This window comes from Cavia porcellus, unplaced genomic scaffold, assembly GCF_034190915.1.
Source record: "Cavia porcellus strain 051 isolate PalLab524CR breed Dunkin Hartley unplaced genomic scaffold, mCavPor4.1 scaffold_14, whole genome shotgun sequence".
NCBI lineage: Eukaryota > Metazoa > Chordata > Mammalia > Rodentia > Caviidae > Cavia > Cavia porcellus.
Genome location: NW_026947497.1, coordinates 67,587,539 through 67,611,144, shown reverse-complemented (window position 1 = coordinate 67,611,144; position 23,606 = coordinate 67,587,539). Strand labels below are relative to the sequence as shown.

Sequence of the window (23,606 nt, the reverse complement as noted above, 5' to 3'; positions counted from 1 at the left end):
GGTTCACAAATGTGATTCAAAGTTTGAGATTTTGGGTTATGTGAAATTAATTTTTTTTCTTGGCAGTATCACTGAAATTGTCCATTTCTCTAGCACACACATAAAAAAAAAAATCATAGTTTATACGTGTGCATATGACAGTCTCTTACTATATTACCACTATTTCCAGAACAGAGTCTGTGTCTAATTCTGTGTAAAAAAAAAAAACCCACCAAAAACCTGTTTTTTTTTTTTTTTTTTAAACGAAGGGAGGAAAGGAACGCTGTGCAACAAGACTAAAATGCAAAGCAAACGGGAACCCAGCATATGAAGAGATACCCTCTTCAGTCAAGGAAATGCACAAAACGAGACGAATGAATAAGGGAAAATAAAAATAAGGGATGGGGGAAAAGGAAGCCATTTCTTTCCTCCACCCACCCCAGACGGTTTCCGCGGAAAGTTCCAGAAACCACTCAGGAGCGGCTGGTGTCGTCAACGCGCAGCGTAGCGACCACCTCCGAGGCCAGCCGAAGTTCGCTTTCCCGCCTCACAGAGTTCCAGGGATAGGGGCGGGGCCGCGCGAGGGAGCGGGTAACGTCACATCCGGTTAGGGACGCGGCACGGTGTATGGAAGAGTCAGCGAGGGGGCGGAGCCAAGAAAGCGCGCGTTCTGGGACGGGGAGGAGCCAGTTAAGGAGCAGCGCGTCACGTCCGGCGGAGTTAGAGCCCTTGCGGAGGCGGTGGGGAGCGCTTCGGCTCTGAGCTACTGAGCAACCGGAGTGTCCTGCGAGGCTGCGGCGAAGCCTCCGTGAAGAAGGCACGAGAACTTGGCAGCTTCGATTGAAGCCCAGCGAGCGGCGACGTCCTACCAGGAGTCATGAGCGACAGCGGCGAGCAGAATTACGGCGAGCGGGTACGGATGGCTGGGGTAGGGGGCGGCTGTGTGATCCCAACGTTTTGCATCTCCTTCTAGGCCCATCGGCCTCGGGCCGGGAGTCGGGGGCAGATTAGTCTCCGAAGTGTGAAGCCAGGAGCGATGGGAGACCGGGTTCGGGAGCCCCTGTAGAAAGTCTTTTGTACCCGTGAGTGACTCTGCCCGCAGGTTCGCGGGCTCAGCCCCGCGGTCGGCCGTCCTTTCCGTTATAAGGGGGAAAGATTAAAAATGGCCGCTGTGTCCCCTCGGCGTGGGGGAGGGGAGCGGTGTCTGGTTTCGCCGTTGCTCTCCTGCGAAGCCTCGCCGCAGCCATCTTGAGCTGGCGGCCGGGCGCGTCGCCAGCGGCACAAAATGGCGGAGCCGCCGCCCGTCATCGCGGGCCGGGCCGGGCCGGGCCGCGCCTCCCGAGTCTGCACGGGGCGACGGAGGGTTACCCGATGTTCAGGTCCGGGTTGGAAGGAAGTTTTCTCAGTCCCCAGCGGGGACAAAAAGATGCAGGAGTATCGGGGGGCCCTCTTGGGATATGTAGTACACTTGTGGTTCCGTTAGCTGGAGGTGATTACCGGGGGCTTTGTGTTGGTTCTAGTGGAGGGGTTTTAGTGTCGAAAAGGCTTTGCGGACAAAAGTCAGTCTTAGTGTCAGAGTAGATCCCAGGATGGATTGCAGATGATTTCCCGCGGGGTCGCGGAGGAGAAATTGGCGGGCAGCAGTTTCTGGCGCCGTTGCTTCCTTTGTTCGAAGGCGTCCCAATCCCGAGCCGTAACGCGTGATACTACGCCTTGGTTTCCACGCAAAGATGGAGTCTCGGGGTTGATTAAGATGCAAGAGATTGCGGCACTGAGACAGTTCCTATTGGATGGCCCCGAATGAAGGTCCAGAATACAGGGCTCACCTATTTGGGGGTTACGGAAAACGCGTTAAAATAGAGATAGTAGAAATGATTTTTGAAGCTTACGGGAATAAAGTTGGAGAGAACTTGTTGATTGTTGATTCTGGTTTTTTTATATAGTTTTCTGCTTGTGAAGTTTTCCCTAGCTGGTAGGTGTCACCCCAGAGTCTGAATACTATTTATTACCAGGTAATTGCATTCAAACGTCTTGCAGACTTGTATATTAAAAAGATCTTAGGTGGTTCCCTATAAAGGGCTTGTTCAGAAATCATTTTTTTGCTCCTGGTACCTCAGTAAACCTAAAGCCAAATCTGATTAAACCAAATTAAGCCATTCAGATCTTGCTTGTGTATATACAGGCGAATCTTAAGGTTTTTAAGTGTTATCTCCTCCAAGATAATTGACTTTTGTTGTCCCCAATGCTAAGGTAATTTTCTTAAATTCTTGTTTCGTTATGGTAAGAATTTGAGCTTCCAAGTTGATGCCTTTTAAATGTAATGTTGATGCTAGTCGTAGTTGCATATAACCTTAAAATTAAAGTCCTACTAAGGAGGGTTAAATTAAGCATATACGTTACCCAAGAAAAAAAGGAAGTAGGGCCCAGTTTGAAACAACTGAAGAGAAATTGTCACAACACAGAAATTTTCAAAACTGAGCCTACTTATACTAATAAAAAGTAATTTACTATTCATTCACGATCCCGAGTGGACATTTAAGTTGTAAAAGGAGAAAGAAACACTCTTAGTGGTATTTCTCCAGTATAAGAACCTTCTGAAAGATTTTAAAACTTTTACAGTTATGGAGTACACGTGTTGTTTGGTGGCTGTATTTGCTTTCCACTTGTAACGTTTCAACGATTAAAAAAAAAAACAGCTGAAGCTAACACAGTAATACCTGGGAAAACCATAAAGTTCATTGGCGTAGTTTAAAATAATGCAACATAGTTTAAGCCTCAGCACTATACACTTAAGGCAGAATAGTGCTAATTAGGTTGATAGGCTAAACTTGCCTTTCATGATTTCTAAAGACAGGGTGTCACTATGTACTAGTTCTGGCTGGGGGCAGTTTTGCCTCAACTCCAGAATGCTAGGGTCACAGGTGTGCGCCACCACACCCGCTCCTTTTGAAAATGCTTTGTATTGTACAGAGATTTTTTTTTTTAATGTTAAAAGATGGTATTCTTGTATATGACAATAGCTTCTCTGGAGCTTGCAAAAAGGATTTCATTATTTCTAGGCTCATAAACATTGTAAACTGTTAATGTGAAAACGTATACATCTCTCCCTTGTGACCTCATTTGTCAGTTAGCTCAACTCTTGAGTTCCCCCTCCCATTAAGTACAGTGTTTTCTCCTGAGGTTGTATGTACTGATAATCAGTTTGGTCACAAATAGAGTAATGGGTGAATATGGACAGTTATATTGTGTGTTTTTCATCTTTAGTTACCTGCAAAATTTAGTGTTTTTTCTAATTGATTTATAGTAAAGTTGGCTTCCCTAATCTGACGGAACCATGTGCAAAGAAAATCTCATTTCATCTCCAGATTCGTGTCTCTGTATTTTCCAAAAATGATTCACATTTTGTAAAGGAGTTGGCTAACACCTTTTTTTTTTTTTTTTAAGAGACACTCTTAGAAGTCATTTGTCTCAATTCTGAAATGTAAGATTGTGAGAGTTTGTAAATAAGATTAGAGATACGATATTGGGGTAGTAACTCACTCTTTAAAACTCGAAAATTGTCACATTTGGCCTGTGGAGCTTGTGTATTCTCTGCTCTTCCACGTGATATACTCTCTGAGAATATAATTGTTTTGTACAAGTGAACCTACATCAAGAATCCAGAAACTAAGGAAATGCTATTGTATAGGCTAGAGGTTTTTAATTTGTTAAAAGATAATTCAAGAGTACAGTAGCAGTTTAAATAAAGGTTGCACGACCCAGCAGGTTCCCTAATAGAATATTTTGCCTCACGGGCACTTTTTTTTCTTTTTCTTTCTTTATTAGGGTTTTTTTTTTTTTTTTCTTTTTTTGAGACAGGGTTTCAATATGTAGTTCAGGTTGAGCTCAATTTGTAGCCCAGGCTAGCCCCCAACACCGCTGCCCTGCCTCAGCCTCCTGCATGCTGGGATTATAGGTGTGCTCCACCAAGGCTGGCACCTTTGTTCTTTGAAAAGATGGGTAGCTTTTGGAATAGGATCCTATCATATGGCCTTTAAAATTCTGCAGTTTTTCTCCTGTTTAATCTTGGGATTTCTGTAGTTAGGTGGTAACTATAAACTCTGGCTTTTGAAACTGAAGCATTTCTAAAGAATTGTAGCCATCCTACCAAACTTTTAAAAAGAGTCAATTAGAATTTTGAGGAAAATAGTTTGGCTTTGTTTTTGTGCACTATGATTGGCTAGATATGAAAGTATTGAAACCAGGTTGAAGTGTTGAAATGTTTTCCTTTGGTTTAAGAATGCTTTAATATTGTGGTTTGTCTGGAGATAAAAGGTGATTTTTCGAACTGGAATTACAAGGTAAGTATTGCTGGTTTTGTTAAGTTTGAAAAGGAATTCAGATGGCGAGAGATGTATGGAGTTTGCCTTGTTTTTGCATCCCGTTCCCCTTTAAGGGTAAAATCCCAAGACCAAGTGATAAATGTTAATATTGTACATGCTTCGATAATTAAGTTCCTGTTTTGCCCATGACAAGGACAGTATGTGTCTTGATCCTTAGCTTATTTTATTCTGATCCATGTTTATAGAAAAAGTACTGTATTCTTAGGAGATACGTGATTGATGTGTAGGAACTTTCAAGGGATTTTTATCTACCTAGTATTTTGAAGGAAGAATTAAACAAATTAGGTTTTGTCCTCACTTTGTATTTTTAAGCTGCAAGCCAAAAAAAAGTTCTTCACCATAGCAAATCGTAGTCTTCAGCTTTTCAGAATCTTTGCTTTGAATTGGGTTTTGGAGGTTTTCAGGTTAGTTTTAATAAACTATCATGGCAACTTGGATGAAGCCCCTATTGCGTTAAATTTTTTGTCAGGTAAAAACACAGTTCTCAGAAAACATCAAAAAGCATAGTTTTTATTGAAAAGTACTGAATGGTTTGTATGTAAATTTAAGGGTCTGCTGTTTTGCTAGTGATTTCCTAAAAAACAGCTTACAATTCATTTAGGCATGTCAGAAGGCTTTTTTCAGACTGTTCTCAGTCTGAGGATTTTTCTATCCGCCCTTTTTGGTAGAAGATATGAATGCAGAAAATACTCCTTACTGATAGATAGGAACATTGACTTTTCTATAGCAAGGTTGAATTTTTCTTTGCCTATCTCCCATTTATTAAAAGCTACAACTATCAAAACATAATTTGTACATGTTTAATGGTAAATGGACTCCAGTGATGGTCCCTAGAAATATTTTAATAAAAATCTTGTTGACAACAGGAGATTATTTCTAGTAGGGTTTTTTTGTTTTGTTTTAAAGCCAAAACACACAACATTAACTTACTCATTGGTCATCTACTTTTATGAAATGGCTGTTTGAACTTTAGCAGCTGAGTTGAAGTAAGCCTGAATACAACAAGTTGGAAAGGGATAATGAAATATAGCAGGAAGGTGTCTGTGTTGAAACAGTGATATCTAGAGCTTTGGCCTCTATTCCAGTATCTTCTGCATCTATGCCCTATATCTACATAACCTTTAGGAGGCCTAAGGAAACTTTGGGCATTCTGATTCCACGATTACATTTATGCTGCCAGTAAACATTACATTTAGTGACAGATAGGAAAATCAGTTACTGTGACTCTTAAATAAAAAGCAATTTAAAAATTTTCCCCCAAATTAAACAGTTCACTTTACAACTATACTGGAAATTACACTTTTACTTTATTAGAAAGACATCACAACACTTGGCAGTGTAGCCATCTTTATGCTCAGATAGATACAGACTACTGTCTTTTTTTTTTTAAATCTTGAAATTTTTTCTTTTTTGGAAGGAAAATGTAAGAGAGGAAATGATTGGTAAAGTGAAAGATCATATAGAGAGATACAAAATAAAAGGAAAGTTAGAATGTTTTATGAAGGCAGTATTAGTATGTATGTTCAGCAAATTTAAAATTTACTGACCTAAATACTTTAGTAACTTTGAGGTGAGCTATAATTTTCTCTTAATATTGCCACCTTTTAAAAGTGGAATTTCTCTTTTGAGCATCCAGAAAACTGATACTTTTTCTTCATTAAGAGAGAAACTTTACAGCAAAATTCTATGAAAATACCATTGTTGAATTCGTTTGCTCTGCTTTCCTTGGTAGCTACTGCCATAAAGTAGTTGACTTGTTTTACTTCTAAATTTAGTCATTGGGCATTCATGTTACAAAATTTCCTTAGAGCAAGTTTCCTGGGGGTGGATTGAACTCTACAGTTCCAAATACACAGTATAAAACTTGTGACATTAAAGAACGTTTCTCATGTCGTACATTGGGAAGTCACAATATTGTAGACCTCTGACCCTGAGCCTTTGTCATCATTGTACAAATGAATTGTCCATGCTTTCCTTTCTTGCACTTTTGTATTAATGTGTCACTTTTTGACTACAGATGTGCTTTGACACTTAACAATTTCTATTGAATACATTAAGTGTGAAATGTAAATAGTTCTTAAAATGTTAAATGAACAGTAAATGTTCAGTGGGCACTTCACTTTCAATTTAAGCATGATAAATTAGAGTAGATAAATGAAATTGATTAGAGCCAACAGGAACTATGTAGTTTTGGTTTTTTGAGCTGCATATTTTAGGGTTTTTTTTTTTTTTTAATCCAAACGACAAAAGGGATTTTTTTTTCTAGTTTCAGCACTGGATTTTATCCTGGAGTTTTAAAATATTCTTCATCCTGTTCTTTTTCTATTAAGGTTAATGTTGAAGAAGGAAAATGCGGAAGTCGTCATATGACAAGTTTTATAAATGAGTATTTGAAGCTCAGGAATAAGTGAAGCTGAAATTTGAAAAAATAAAAGAAAGAATGCATGCTAATTATCAGACCAGAAGTCCCACTTATAGAATATTGAGCAATTTGTGTGAAGTGGGGAAGATGAAAGAAGTCAGAATTTGAAACGGAAGAATGAAGAAAAGAAATAAAAATGAAGTTAAGATAAGAAGTAATCTGGAATCAGAAAGCACTACGCTAAGTAATTACTAGTCTGTTTATGTGTCCCTGTATATTTTGCTAAACATGCATGCATTATTTGTTTAATAGAAGAAAATATATACAGGGTAAAGAAGTGCCTTCCGAGGGAAACGTTTAAATTAGGTAATTCTAATTTTAACTGCTTAGTCCAATGATTGAAAATGCATATCTTTAAAAGTAATCCTTTGTAGTCAAATAACAGGCATAGTGAGCTCTCCATCATGGGTAACAGTTGGCTTCCTGTTTACCCGTAGGTCTTTCATCTAAAACTTTGGTGATTCTGGGGCATAAGTACCTCCAGAATTGGAACTGACGGTCTCTGTACCACTCTCCTTGGACTCTCAAAATGCACTGATCTTTTTCCTTCACTGAATAATGTATAGTTAGAGTGTTTCCCCATTAGAATTTTTCAGGTTAACAGGATGATTATACACCCAAACCCCCAAAATCCAAGCAAAGCATTTTAAGTTTCTTTTGGAATTAAAAGCATTGTGTATACCCCCCACCCTCACCCCTGCCCATGGTGTAGTAGTAGAAAACTGGGCATTTAGGTATAGGCCCTCTAACATTTAGATGCATATATGCCACACATTCTGTTTAATTCTTATTCTAGCTATTTTTCTGCTGAAATGTTAGCTTTAGAAGAGGGATCATATAAGTGAATAAACAGTATAGTTGATTCAGGATGTAATAGTAATAGGTGCTTTATTCCTTTTTCTGCTAACAGTGGTTAGCTCTCATAATGATGTTAAAGATACATAGATTATAAACCAGCCTTTTTGTGATTAATCAGTCCTGCTTGCTGAAAAAATTAGTGCCCCAAAGTTGGCTTTTCCTGTTTAACTTTAGCTAAATAGAATAATAACTTATTTGTGTAGCATTACTTAAAACTGAGATGGGATTACATGCATAGCAAAATAATAGCCAGTATTAGGCACCAGAAAAATTGCCTTCTGCTCTAATTGAGAATGCCATGAGTATTATCTTACCCATTTCTTCCTAAAGTAAAGACGCCTTAAAAAAAACTTGAGACAGTTGTCAAGTCTTAAACCTGATGAAGAGAGAATGATCCTTTTTTGAAGGATCCCTTAAGTTTTATGGCTACAGTGTGAAGCTTTGTAAGAGAACAAAATTGTCTTGCCATACACAAATAACATGAATAATGTTTTGTGTTGCATTACTCAAGCTATGAATTATTTGGTTCCAAAAGGAGAAAGAATGTTTAGTCCCCTAAGGTAAAGAAAGTAATTGTGAGCCAGTAATATGGCCCAAGCTGTAAGCTTAAGCTGAATATGTTGATGCTAGTAGGCTATCTCCTGCATTTTCTTTTTCTCTGGCCAAATCAAATCATCTTTGAGCCTTGAGAGAGGGTCTGGGAGGGAGATAAGGGGAGGACAGGCCTTTGATCCTGACACCCGCAGGGCAAGGCAGGGCAAGGAAGACTGAATCTTCTGGAGGACTTGGTAAATTTACCAAGTTCTGGAGGACTTGGTAAATGAAAGGAAAGTGCTTTTGCCAAGGTGAAAGATATTTGGTAGTAATCACATATGACTTCAGAAATTGAGTCAGTGACTTAACTAGCATCATACACATGCACTTTGCTTTTAAAAAATGGCAAACACCCAACTTTAGATTTACTAATGAGTTTTTTTTTTTTTTTTTTTGTTCGTCCTTTTTATTTTTTAATGTGGTGCTGGGGCTCAAACCCAGGGTCTTATATATGGAAAGCAAGAACTCTACCACTGAGCCATATCCCCAGCCCCTAGAGTCCTATTTAGGGCTCTGTATCTTAAAAGGCTTGTAGACGTTTAGTATATACCATATAAGTTTAGTATATTGCTGTTTTAAATTTACATAATGCATCTAGTTTTTAAAGTAAATGAGTTGGATGGTTATTTCTACTTTTATCTCATTCAAGTAAGTTATTGGATTATTGCTGTTCTCTAAAATTTGGAGGTGTTAAGATAGCATGTTGGAAGGCAGTTTGGTTTTTTAACCTGATGTATTTCTTATAGATTGTATATTAATGACTTAAGATCCAGTCAGTAAAATTTGATTCCCTGAGTACTTTCCAGCTAATTTTTGGCTTTTATTTGTGCTAACTTTAAGTTCTTTTGAGACTTTGGTGTCCAGAGCGGTTTTTCTTTTTCTTTTTTTGGATGGGAGTCTGTTATGTTGACACCTATAACTTGTCAGCCCTAAGTAGAATTTGAAATATCCCTATAGAGGCTTTTCCAACTGGTTTTTTTCCTTCCCAACTAGTTTTATAGTTTATCCAGGTATTACAGTTTAAATATTATACTTTGGATTCAGCTAATCATTCTGGGTCTTGTTATAACTAAATTCTTTGCATATTTTCCCAACCAGCAAATATTACTGTAACTGGCTTCTTTAGGAAAATAACCCTGATAGGGATGAAGGTTGGAGGAGGTGTTCAGATGTTAGCCTAACTATAGGAGTATACACAAGGAAAATTTGCATTCTACTGTTTTATTCTAAGATTATTTAGATTATTTTAATCTAAGAAATGATTGCTCACAAATCCATCTGCAAACCCTGCTAGAGTTGGAGGCTAAGTTGAACACTTATGATTTTACAAATATTAAAACCTCATTACTATTTCATCCTTCCAGGACAGGAATCCTATCTTTCCTCCTAATGGACAGATTAGTGAAGCATCTCAGCTTGCGATACAGCTTTCTGTTAAATAAAATAGGAGTCTTTAAAAGGGAGTCTTAACTGCTCATTCTTTATAGTCTCAAATTCTATGCTTATTTCTGACAAAACAAATTTATTTTTTCACTTCTGTGAGAAACTGGTAGTCTGTTTTCCTTCCTGAGCAAATTCTTGTTTCCATTAGAGTTTATAATTGTTCTATGAAGCAAGCTTTCCAGTATTAAAAGAGTGGGCTTTTGAGTTCTTCATTTCTGTCTTTTCTAGATAAGCTTTTGCCATTTTAAAACATGAAGCCTTTATTCAAGGAGAGAAGAGGTGCATTTTGTTACTAAGCATCTTGTATTTGGGAGCATTTAGTAGATTCAAGGGCTTATTAGTTGGACCCAACACCCCCACCCCCACCCCCTACTCCCTGTGCAGTATTTTGTCTTTTTACCATTTCTTGGCATTAAAGACCCTAATGGATACTAAAAATGGGTATCTTTTTCATTTTTTTTTCAGTTCACTCACTGGGAGAGAAGAGTTGAGAGCAGGTCATTTTTCATGTTACTTACCCACATGTTTTGTAGAGACTTGAAAGCATTATTTTGAAATTTTCTAGTTGTTTGGGGCTTGAAACCTGAACTTGTTTTCTTGGCTGTGACTTTTTTATTTCCTGATTCATACATCAAACTGTGGCAGGTCTGTTGTGCTTGTATATACATCTTTCTCCTAAGCATTCCATAAAACAAGTCTAGACTCTTAGGATGCTTTAGGCCACAATTTAATCCTTTACCTTTTATCCTTTTAAGAATTGCCAGCGTATTCTGAAGAAGTATTAGAGGAGCTCTCTAAACTTTTATTTGAAAATTTTGGCTTTGATTGCTCATTCAGTGACAGTATAGTCACCTCCTTTTTTTAGGCTTGGTGAAAGCTTGCTTAGCTGTCAGACTGCTGGAGTGAGTACTGTCTTTATTTACCTTTTGGTACGACTAGCTAGAGATTTTTCCTGATTCTGTTAATTACACTTTGTGATCCTTTTCTGCTAGTTGACTATGTTCCTTCAGCTCATACTCTGTTTAGCTACTCCTTTGCTGGTGGTTTCTTTTCAGGATTTTTTTTTTTCTTGGTGCCACTTTTCTACCTGCCAATAGCAGTTTTGATTGGGAAAGCTATGAGTTCATAGTATTTATCTAATCTTTGATCTTTACACACATTCTGAGCTCCTCTTCAGGGCCCTAGATTAGGAGCTCCTGACTTAATTTATTCTGGTTTTTAATTTGACCTTATGTAAGATTTCTGGTTTACTTGTTCTCCGTTTCTCAAAAATCATTGGTCATCTCCATGTAGTTGAGGGAAGCTATGGCTCTTTGGCAACGTCTCTGCTCTTAACCTCTACATAGTTTACAGGCTTTTTGCTATAGGTTCATCTGATTGCTTTGAATTTCTTAAAGCTTGCTGTCTCTATGATGACAAGTTTTGCAGGATATAGTGTCTAGCTCTTGCTAGACACTTTCTATTTTTAGGACTTGAAACTAAGGTCATTGTGGTTGTCTTTTATCTCAATATATAACAATTTGAAAAATTGAAGTCTTAAATCGAAAGTATTTAAGGTTTACAGATTTTGTAGGATTTTGTTCTATCAGTTGCAGCTTGATTGAAATAGTTACGAAGTACAGGTTTCAAACAAAGTTAATAAGACTGCTTTTCACCCTAGTCTTTATGGAGTGAGTTCCTTAAGCACTTGATTTGGCAACCCTTTCTTAAGGGAGTGTGGGGTCAGGTAATTCTTACCCTGCTCCAGAAAGGTGGAAGAAAGAACAAGCTAAGTGACTTGAATGCCATTTGGAGCAGTGAAACTACTACTCCAGATACACTCAATTCCTATCCTTTTACCTGTATTTTCTTACCTTTGGAAGAAGATTGCTGTCCCTCACCATTTATCTCACAGCAGCTTATTTGTTTTTTTTTTTAAGTTGCCCAGAAAAGTATACAAATTAAACTTTTGACATCTACGTGTAGGAATCCCGTTCTGCTTCCAGAAGTGGAAGTGCTCACGGATCGGGGAAATCTGCAAGGCATACCCCTGCAAGGTCTCGCTCCAAGGAAGATTCCAGACGTTCCAGATCCAAGTCCAGGTCCAGATCTGAATCTAGGTAAGAAGGCCTGCCTTGAGATTTTCTTCTGTTGTTTGCTCTTAGCTCTGAGAGTGGCCAGTGCTTTGAAAACTAGGAAAATAGAGCTAGATCATTTGTTTGCTTATTTAATACTGGTACTAGAAATAAATTTGAATTTCAATTGTGGAAGAGATGATGTAAGTTATTAAAGAGCCTTGACTTTGGGAGTTGGAATTCAAATTTTACCTTTATTTTTCTGTCTTGGGCAAATTCAGCTTTTCAAAGCCTATAGTTATACTTTTTATAGCTTCTTATCTATAAAAGGCCAATTAGTAATAGCACCATTTATCTAGAATAGTAAGGATTCGCTGAAAATAGTAGATTGCATGTCAATATGAAATATGTACTACAGAATATTGACTTTTAGCAACTATGATTCTGTAGTCCGTTGTGTTACATACGTGTATTAAGCAACATCACAGTGTACTTTTTTTTTTAAAAAACGTTGAAGAAAGGCTATGCATCTTGGTTTGCATGGGACATTTCCCCAGTTTATGCCTGTTTTCTGGCATAATTACAGTAGTACCTCTATGTCAGATGGTTTAGATGACAGCTTTATATAGTCACTATAGCCGAGAACCATGCATTGATTTAAAAAAATAAACTGAGGCAACCATTTGGGATTTGTGTTAATGAATGGTGGGCATTATGGGAGAAACTAAACGCAGGGTGATACTCTTCTGAAAGGGGGGAAGGGCATAAATAAGTAAATCTGTGATTTGACTTTTGAAAGATTTTCATATTAATTTGAAGAAATGTAGGAGTTTGTGGTCTTTAACAATATTGAAATGATTGTGGAGAGAAAAGACAGTGGCCCCATTCAATAATCGTGTTGGCATATACCTGGTTTGTATCCCTGTTTGGGAATTAAACACTAGAGTAGAGTAATAAGAATTCGAATCCATGTGTATTTCAGTTGGTTTTAACCTTGAAGCTTTTGTCTCACAGGTCTAGATCCAGAAGAAGTTCTCGAAGGCATTACACAAGGTCGCGGTCTCGATCTCGCTCTCATAGACGTTCCCGTAGCAGATCGTACAGTCGAGACTATCGCAGACGTCACAGCCATAGCCATTCTCCCATGTCTACTCGAAGGCGTCATGTTGGAAATCGGGTAAGATAGGAAAAACTATGAAGCAATAGAATGCCTAATTAAGTATTTTCAGGCTGACCCTAAGTAATTTATTTTAAACCCTCTTCTTTGCTATTGGGAATTGAACTGAGGTCCTCTGCAGTAACCTGTATCCTTGCCCTTTTTTAATATTATTTTGAGATAGTCTTGCCTAAATACTCAGGCTAGACTGTTAAAGTAGTGCATCAGTGTGTTTAGCTTTATACCTTCTAGATTTTTTATAAATTTTATAGGATGCTTTTCTAACTTTCCCGTTCAATGTTAATATATTTCAGACATTAAAACTTACTTTGTAAGTTAGCAGTAAGATGGTACAATACTTAATGTGTTTATATTGGGGTTTCATTACAGAATCCAAGCGATTTTATGGGAGAATTTTCATTGTGGAAACTAGAATGTTACTGATACGGGTGTTTGTTTTTTGTTTCTAGTGTAAGCTCTACTTAATATGTGTTACTAAAAGATATAGGTGGTACACATCATATTGGGTTATTTATGTGCATGTAAGAACACTTGGCTGTCTACAGCACCCCTATTTTAACAGTAATTTGAGAAATTTAGGGTCCAAGTTCATTAAATAGAAAGTTTCAGAATACAAATTTATTAATTTTACTTAATTTCACTCAATTCCTAGTAGCATGATGACACCATGGGCCATTCTAGGAAAGACATGAATCCCCATTTTGTCTAGCTAATTACACACCATGTGTGACCATGTATGTTGCCTACCCACTGGTTTCTTGGTAACTATGGACCACATTCACATAATTTCTGATGTTAATTTTACTGTGCTTAATTTGTGGGTTAAATTTTATCAGTACTATGATTATTTCACGTGTCTGATGCAGCAAAAATGCTACATAAATTGTTGTGTATATTATACTCAGGAAATAATGGCAAGAAGTCTCTCTGTTCAGTGCAGATGGGATTCTTCCAAATATTTTCCATCTGAGGTTAGTTGACTCCTTCCATGCAGAGCTCAGATATAAAACTCATTTTCCTCTGTCATCGTATAGTGGCATTTCTCTTCTGTCCCCAGTTAAAAGAAGTCCCTCCAATTGCTCAGTGTATTTTAAATACTATCTTTTTCATTATTTATGTAACATTTACATTGGAGTAGGTGTTTTAAGTAATGTAGTAAATATTTCCTTTTATTGTTAACTTTATGGTGCTAAAAATTGAACCTTGTGACCATGTGTACTGTAATTTTCCCCTATAGTAATGAAGCATCCCAGAAGATACATATGAGTTTGTAAAGCAACCACAGGTTTTAGTATCTACAAAAGGTCCTAGAACCAATCTCTCATGAGTACAGAAGGAATACAGTAGAATTTTTTTCTAGCTAGTAGAACTGTCCTGATTATTTTTATTTGTGCTTATAGTGAGTGTGGATTTTCAGATTAATTCAATAGAATGTGGGGACCAGGGATATATAGAGTTTGCAGTACTTAGTATGTTTTGTATTGTCATGGTCTATAATCACGTATTTTTATTGTAAGTAAAAGTTTGAAATATTTTCTATTTCTAGGCAAATCCTGATCCAAACTGTTGCCTTGGAGTGTTTGGATTGAGCTTGTACACCACAGAAAGAGATTTAAGAGAAGTGTTCTCTAAATATGGCCCAATTGCCGATGTGTCTATTGTATATGACCAGCAGTCTAGGCGTTCAAGAGGATTTGCCTTTGTATATTTTGAAAATGTAGATGATGCCAAGGAAGTAAGTAAAAGTTTATTATGGTTTTTATGGTATAAGTAGGATATGTAACTATTTGAATTAAAAGAAGTAGAGGTTTTTGGAAACAGGTACTGAATTAATTACTTATGTTATGAGAAGCTTTTCTCCCAGTATTTTATTGTAGGAGAATTTTAATCCATGCTGAATAACAAAAAAGTATGACTTAAGGCAGTTATTCACTTTTTCTCAATGGCTGTTGGACTGTTGTAGCTAGCTATATACCAGTTTAGTTCTTAACATTTTGAAATAAATGAAAATATACAGCGTTCTTTTTCTGAACCAACAAACTGTTTTGGCAAGACTAAAACGAGCAGAATTTGATACAGGATACCTAGTCAATGGAGTTATTTTCTAGAATGGAAAATAACCAAAAATGATAATGTTATGACTCAGGAGAAAAACTGAACTAGTTCTTAAAAAGTATATATTGACCAAAGGGGGCGTTTAACTCTTGGGATTTTGATTGGGTTTGGAGCATCGGGTGTGAAGATTTATTGTGTGTATCGATGGTTTGTTTTAGAAATTCGGATGCCCAGTATTTATACTTTAGGCTTTAAAGGGAAATGGCAGCTGGTGTCATCTTCAAGGGAAAGTAATAAAGAGGGTAAAAGCACAAAATGCTAGATTCAACTAATTATTATTTATGACTTGGAACTTTGAGAGTTTTGAAAGAGACTTTAATGACTGGTTTCTAAAAGGGCAAATGTATCTGAATCTTCAGGGCCAGAAACTGAAACAAGCACTAGCTTAGAGCATTTCTAAAGATTAAAAACTAACATTGTATTTGGAAATGCAAATTCTGTGCAGGTTAAAAAAATCCAATTCCCACTCCTACCTCATTCCACCCCCATTCGTTCAACTGAATAGTAAATAAATCTGAAGACTTAGGAACAGGAGTCATTGTATTATGGATAAAAGAATTGTATGTGATTAAGGCTTCTCAGTGTTTTCATTCCAACTTTCGGCTTCCAGAGCAGGACTCCACTATAAATACAGCAGACTTTTTACTTCTGCCTTTCCTATAACAAGGTAGCCATAAAGGAAACGAGCTAGTTGAATAATCAGTACTTTTTATGGAATTCTCACTTGGTGTTATAGTTACTCATTCTTTATGGGTTATTGGAAAATAGTCTGCTGACCATTTTGGCTTGCAGATTATTTTGCTGGGAATTGCTTTTGACCCAGAAATATTGTCAGATTCAAGTATATCATGGGTCAGTGGCATTTTGGATAAACTTGTTTTTATGACTTTCACAAATACTTAGAACTAACACATTTATAATTTGTAAATAAACCTTTTGTTTTGACCAACATTAAAATAATAACAACCAAAACATCCAGTTAACTAGTACAGAACTAGTGACATAATCTCTCAAGAATGGGCTGTATGGTAACTGTGTTTTTTATCTTTCAAAGGCTAAAGAGCGTGCCAATGGAATGGAACTTGATGGGCGTAGGATCAGAGTTGATTTCTCTATAACAAAAAGACCACATACCCCAACACCAGGAATTTACATGGGGAGACCTACCTAGTAAGTTTATTTTCGGTATTAAAAATTTACAGTTTAATTTGTGTACTCCAAGAAATACTCTTAACCATTTCTTTTTGTCAAACTGGTTAAACCTATTCAACAGAAAATACACAATTAAAACGTCTGTTACAACCAAGTAGAAAAGATTTTGGTTGTTGTACTGGAATGGGAACGAGAATAAGTCCCCAGCTTACAAACATTTGAGTTGCAAACGAATTGCAGAAGTAGCTCACATGTCTGCTAGACTTTGTCACAGTTATGCTGCTGTGTGCTTACAGTACTGTAGCACTGTGCTTAGTGAGAGCCCAGTGTATTCAGAAACGAGGTAAACCCTTCCATTGTGTAAGACTCAACTTTGTTGAACTGAGAAACAAATCTGACTTAGTATTGTTCTGCTAGAGAAGTTAGGGACTTAGTGTAGTTATAATACATGCAGTAATTGCCATGTTATGAAAAAAGGGACCCTTAGCCCTCAACTAAAACTGTTCTCTGGGTGAAGTTTTTAAATTTTTCTTTCCTTTTGGAAATAGGTAAGATTAGTGAATTGCTTGAATTTTTATTCTAATTTTGAGTCGCGATCTTACTAAATCACTCAGGCTGGTCATGAACATCCTCCATCCTCAGCCTCCCAAATAACCTGGGCTATAGACTTGATTGACTTTTTTATTACAAAGTCAGGATCTATACACCTCGTTAGCCAAAATATTTAATGTGTTTACCTGTATTATAACAAGGGAGAAGACAATAATACTTGTTCAGTACTAGAATTACAGTAGAAATAGTACTCATTTCCATTTTAGTCTGGAAGAATAAAAGAAGCGGTATACTAGATGATCCAAATGAACCTTGCAACATACTGTATTTGAACCAATATCCAGAAAGATAGGAAAGACTACTTGAATTTAAAAGATACTATTATTTGTAGTGGCAGTTCACGCCGTCGTGACTATTATGACAGAGGATATGACCGTGGCTATGATGATCGGGACTACTACAGCAGATCATATAGGTAAGTTATGTAGAAGGGTGAACTCTTTTAGACTAGGACTGTACTCAACCTTTGGCCTTTTAAAGAAAATTTTTTTTGTTGAAGTATATATCTCATGACAGAATTCCCGCTTAATATGTCTGAGGAACTCCTCAATAGTATACCTTCTGGAGAGGGTGCCAGGGATTAAATTTATGGCCTTGTACCACTAAGTAAGCACTGTTACTGAGCTACATTCTCAGCCCCTACACTTAGTTTTTCATAATAGGATATAGGAACTAAAGTTGAAACCAATTTTAAGGTTTATATCTTTATAGATTTCTGTACAGTAATTATCTTGAAATATAAACAAATATTAATAATCTGATATGTTGACAAGAAAGTTAACATTTACTTTTTCAACATTAAGTGTAAACCAGGCTGTGAATTTCTCAAAAGACATTTAGTATAACAATGATAAGTTTGTTTTTTAAAAACTGGATATTTAGTGAAATTTGATAGGGAAATTAAAGATTGAAGAAATGTGACTGTTGTCCCATGTGTCACTTATCTTTGAGTTACTGTATAAAATAGCACTGATTATGGAGGCTAATAAGATTAAAAGTCTAATTCACTCAAGCATTTATTTAGAAATGTGTTATGTATGCTGGCGCTGCTCAGTTCAGCCACCAGGGAGAGCTCTATGCTATTTTTCTAATGGTTGACAGAATGACTTCTGTCATTTAAGAAATTGAGTCTTTCCTGTTCATTGTGGGAATTTAAACACAGCTAAATTTTACTTTTCTGTCTTTGCAGAGGAGGTGGTGGAGGAGGTGGTGGATGGAGAGCTGCTCAAGACAGGGATCAGATTTACAGGTATTGCCAGAAGATTTTAAATTTAGGCAAATAAGTAGAATGTGTCACAAACATGTTGCCCTACTAATATTTTGGTAGTTTAAAGTTTCTTCAGATAAAATTCGATTTCTTGAAACTCAAAAATACTCTTGACTGAAGGCAGTGAAACTGAATGGATTTACAGTATTTACAGGAATTAATTTGGCCTATAGTAGATTACTTCATTGTATCATTTTATAAGTTTTGATTAAGATAGGAGAAAGTTGGGGCCGGGGATTTAGCTCAGTGGCATAAGCGCCTGCTTGGCAAGCATGATGTTGTGAGTTCAATCCCCCCCCCACCCCACCCCACCCCCCAAAAAAAAAAAGCTAGGAGAAAGTTAAATTCATGAATCATGGGAACTTTGTCTTAATAGTGACCTTTGTAGGGCCGGGGCTTTAGCTCAGCTGCGTAAGTGCCTATTTGACAAACGTGAAGTTTTAAAAGGTTTATTACAGGCCCTTGTAGTTTGGGGAACTGATAAAGAGTTGATTTAGCCTTTAGGTCATTTAGTTTGTGCTCTTGAGGCTATCTTGACTATTGTTTTCTCTGATCAGATTTTATTTTGGTACATTTTATATATTTATTTATTTTTACTAAAGACTCAGTGCTCCAATGGTACATTTTAGATATACATTATATCAGTTTTTTGGTTTGTTTTTTGTTTTTAATACAGAAGACGGTCACCTTCTCCTTATTACAGTCGTGGAGGATACAGGTCACGCTCTAGATCTCGATCCTATTCACCTCGTAAGTTCTTACTCTTATGATTTTGTGTATTTCCTATAATATTAGGGCTTTCTTGGTTATAACAGATTTCTTAGAATAATAGGGTGATTCAGATCTCTTAATCTAATTTTTCTGCAGTCTTAATTTTAGACACTGAGTCCATAGCTATTACAAATAGTATATTCTCTCACCATGTGTTTTTTAGGCATCTTGCAGATTTTGAACAACTTCAAAATTATTCAGGTGATTAAAATGTTATCTCTGAGATTGAGTTAAACTTTCAGCTATATTTAGTACATAACATTGGTTACATCATCCCTAGTGTTAACATTTCTGTCAGTGTCTTCTTACTGGGAGGACTTTAGCTTATTGTAATTTGTCTTAATGGTAGGATAGTTACGTAGTTGAAATACTTATTTATTGGCATTAAAACATTCTTGTTTTTTCTTGGCCAGGTCGCTATTAAAGCATGAAGATGAAGACTTTTCAAACCTGCCATAGAGCTGGGATATTGTTTGTGGACAATATTTTTATTGTCTGTTTAAAAAGTGAACAGTGCCTAGTGAAGTTAGGTGACTTTTACACCTTTTATGATGACTACTTTTGGTGGAGTTGAAATGCTGTTTTCATTCTGCATTTGTGTAGTTCGGTGCTTTGTTCAAAGTTAAGTGTTTTCAGAAAAGTATGTTTTGCATGTATTTTTTTACAGTCTAAATTTTGACTGCTGAGAAGTTTCTATTGTACAAAACTTCATTTAAAAGGTTTTTCTACTGAATCCAGGGTAAGCTGAAGATCGAAGCCTGTGTGTAAAATGCTACCAAATGGCAAAAAGCAACAATAAACAGTTTGATTTTTATTTTTCTTTCTAACATTTATGCTTAGCAGAACTATTCAGATTTAAGTTACCAGTAAATTCAAAGGCAAGAATACCAGTTTTCCTCCAGTCCATGAAACATACCATATTTAATATACCTGCAACTAAGTGTTAAACATATGCTCTGTAACTCTGTACTGCTAGTATTAGAACTAAGTTTTTCAATACAGCAAATGCTTAATGCTTATATAAATGTGGATTTGTCAGCCTTTATGTAATCTGTATTATGTATAGCAAGGAATAAGAAGAGTTACACATTGTATATGCCTTAGGGCTCTATCTTAAAGCTGTTAAAAGGGGATAATGGTGTTTCAACTAGTTACTCAGCAAATGACAGTACATTCCACCACAAATGTACTCTTGTCCGTTTAGCTTTTAAACCATTAAAAAAAAAATGGGTGCTTCCAAGTACAGGATAAGAGAAGGGAACACTATATCTGTGTCATGGATGATCTGAAGACTGCCTGTTCATTTTTTAAATATTATTTTCAGGTCCTTTGCTTATCAAAGGAGGCCCAGTTTCACTCAAATGTTTTGAGAACTGTGTTAAATAAATGAAAACGAAGAGAAAAACTGCTGGTGCAACTCGGTTCACAAAGAAGTGTTGCTTTTCTACCACTTACTACTTCAAATTAGTCTTTCTATAGCTTAGTCCCTGGAAAGAGTGTATTTCTTGGGTTGAATTGTATGCAAGAAAGATAAACTTTATATTCATCAAAAGTTCATAGAGATTAAGTAAATAAATGGGATGACATCTCTTGGGATAGTCTAGCTGCCACGTGTATCTGAGAATGGCTGAAAACAAGTTAGGGTCAGTTCTTTGCAGTTAGGTTATTTTCAGGTCAACTCAAGATGTCAGGTGCATGATTGTGGTTTGGAATTCTGTCTTTTTTGGGAGGAGAAGTGATCCGGTTTGATCCCAGGGCTTGCCTTGCATTTACTGCTGAGCTCTACCTCCAGCCTCACAACCTTTTAGTTGTGATGGCATTCTGCCTCTAAATTGGTTAGACTGTATTTTTTAGACCTTCATTTGTAATAATAAGTGTCATGTTCTTAAAAATGCCTGGCTGGGATTGTTGATATCTGTTTACTTTTCATAGAATTCTGATCCTGCAGTTTGAAATTTAAATGATCTTGTGTCTGGATTTTTTTAGATTCATTCTCATTCGGCTTTAGAAGAAGTAGCCACTCAAATATTCTAATGTGAGTTTTAGAATTGGGTCCACAGGGCTTGTGTTGTAAAGTAATATAGAGGGAAGATAAAAAGCCAGGTGTGGTGATGCACTTCTGTAATGACAGTATTCAGGAGGCTGAGGTGGGAGGATCGTTGCAAGTTCAAGGCCACCTTGGGCTAAAAGCGAGTCCAAGGCCAGCCTTTAACTGTGTAGCAAGACCCTATCTCAAAAAGACCAAAACAATAATAATAAAGATAAGAAAAAAACTTCAGCTTGTGATAATACACATATATTTTATGAAGGAAAATATAGATCTCAGAAGATCCATCCTTCAGTGCATCAGAATGAGTGGTGGAGTAAGACCACAAAAACATGGCCCAGCTTTCTGAATGGCCCAGGATCCAGAGCACTTTGGGGAGTCACTTTGTAATTAATAAATTCCATTAAGCTAGTCTGTTTCAGTAACTTAGGTCCTATTTGGGCTGTCTATATTTCGAGATGGGTTTTACATGTTTTCGCTTTTGGTATTCTGCCAGTTGGAGAGTTCATAGTTAAGATTCAGTAAGTAAGGGGCTGGGGATTTAGCTCAGCAGCATAAGCGCCTGCCTTGCAAGTACATGGTCAGGAGTTGGATCCCCAGTACCAATAAAACAAAAACAAAAAAAATTAGAAGATTCAGTAAGTAAGGCATGGTGCACATCAGTAATCACAGCTGCTCAGGCAACTGAGATAGGATCTGAGGTTCAAAGACACCCTTGGCCACATGGCAAAGACCCATCTCAAAATACTTGGTTTCACTTAATTTTCACATGTGCAATATAACACCTGTATTTTCTATTCTGGGCTCAGATTCAGCTCAGGTCAGTCTTTGTAAAGCTAGTGTTTTGTTTTCTTTTGTTTTGTCTTTTTCGTTTTTATCGGTACTGTGGATTGAACTCAAGACTGCCTGCTTACAAGGCAGGCGCTTATGCCGCTGAGCTAAATCCCCAGCCCCTAAAGCTAGTGTTTTTAACCAGTGTTTACATTCCTGTCTTTATTGCACTCAATAGACACCACAACCAACCCCCATTAGGGTAGAGCTTAAAAGCTTGTGAGACCTCCATCTGACAGTGTTTTAAATCTCCAGTGTATAAGTCCCAGTCTTAAGTAGTTGTCTACTCCAGGCATTTTAGAGTGAATTGTAAGATTTCTACAAAAAGGAAGATTGCAAGTTGAGGTTAAACAGGAAATGATCTGAACCTTTTTTACCCAAAACACGAAAGTGTGCAATTGTCTTGGATTTGCTATGGAAATAATGGTTAGGTGAAGTCACTTCAAAAACTGCCAAAGGAGATTAATAAGCCTTTATCAATGCTATATTTTGTGTTAAGCTTTGCTGTGTATTGCTGGAGCAGAACAGATGATAAGATCTGTCAGTATTCTTTTTTTTTTTTTTTGTCTTTTTCGTTTTTATCGGTACCAGGGATCAAACTCACGACTGACTGCTTGCAAGGCAGGTGCTTATGCCGCTGAGCTAAATCCCCAGCCCCTGTATTATTAATATATATGTACACGCCTGATACAAACTGCCAGTGTAGCCAAAATAGTCCACTTTTGTGAGTTCCTCTACTCAGTGTGATAGAATAAAGAGAAAGGCTCATAAAGATAACATGTGATTTAGTCACTAAATCTGGCACCAAAGTTTAAGTGACACGGAAAGTTTTTTTACTTTCATTCAGGACATTGAGGGACATGGCAGTGCAACTAAAGACACTAGTCAAAGAGGACTTTTGATCAGAAAGTGTCGGAAAAGGGATAGTTGTTAAATGCAGGGTCGGCCGGAGGGCTGTTTGAGGAAGATTAATGACCTGTGTCTTAATATTTTAAATGAAATCCAAGTACCAGGTTAGTGGTCAGGTGATAAATTCTAGGAAGCCAGTGGAAACAGGCAAGTGTATGTAACTGTGTGGTGTGTTAATTTGTGAGGTGGAGCTAACAAGGATAAAGTTGCACTGGGGTCTGCCTTGGTTGTGTGTTAACCCCTTCAAAACAGTTATATTACATAATGCATAGTGATTCATAGGAAAGGCCAGAAACTTAAAAGATCACATTTGATCCTAGCTTTGCCAAAGCACTGTAGCTAGTTTGGGTTTTTTTTTACCAGGGATCTAATTCAGAACCTTGCACCTGCCAGCCAGGTGCTTTACGGAGTCAGATCCTCAGCCTTTTACTAGTTTTATAAAGAGCGAATCATACCCAGAAATACTGGATACTGCCTTATAATTAAAGTTACACTAACAAGATGATATTGTGATTTAAAGTCAGAATGGGAGCTTCAAGGAATTATTACATTGTATTGAAATTCACCTCTACAGTAGGTTTGTTGGAACCTGACAACCTAGAGTTGTAGTTCCCCAAATGTACACAGCATGGCACATACAGTCTCGGGATAAAAATCAAGTAGCCATGTAAGATTCTTTACCCTCCTGTTAAAAGCACAATCCACATCTGACTGAAAATGGTGTACACTCAGTTTTGAAATTTTACCTTTTCCACAGCTACAACAGCACACCTCAACAGCAAGTGATTACACAGGCAAAACTGCAGCATGCTGGGTTGGTGAGCTACGAAGATGTTCAGTGACCTGCATGAAGTGCATTTTTGACTGGTATTTTCCAGTGGAATTACCAGGTTATAACTTAAGTCTAAGAGCATCTGTTGTGTATTAAAACATCACCTCTCCAGAGTCAGATCAGGTAAATGGAATGCGTTTCCTTTGCATTCCTTTCACCAG

General features: G+C 37.2%; 1 protein-coding gene across 3 annotated transcripts; it reads left to right on the top strand.

Moving 5' to 3' along the window:
* Positions 1–682: 682 nt before the first annotated feature.
* On the top strand, positions 683–20,243 carry Tra2b (transformer 2 beta homolog). 3 transcript variants are annotated; one of them, XM_063261202.1, is made up of 10 exons: positions 686–892; positions 6,692–6,967; positions 11,644–11,777; positions 12,747–12,909; positions 14,456–14,644; positions 16,079–16,194; positions 17,120–17,203; positions 17,978–18,037; positions 18,732–18,805; positions 19,240–20,243. In XM_063261202.1, the coding sequence occupies exons 4-10, from the start codon at positions 12,877–12,879 to the stop codon at positions 19,248–19,250; spliced, it is 567 nt and encodes a 188-aa protein (XP_063117272.1). In that variant the 5' UTR covers positions 686–892; positions 6,692–6,967; positions 11,644–11,777; positions 12,747–12,876; the 3' UTR covers positions 19,251–20,243. The 3 variants fall into 3 exon arrangements, with proteins under 3 accessions (XP_063117271.1, XP_063117272.1, XP_063117273.1); XM_063261203.1 differs by having other exon boundaries at positions 6,692–7,089; XM_063261201.1 differs by lacking the exon at positions 6,692–6,967 and having other exon boundaries at positions 683–892.
* Positions 20,244–23,606: the final 3,363 nt, after the last annotated feature.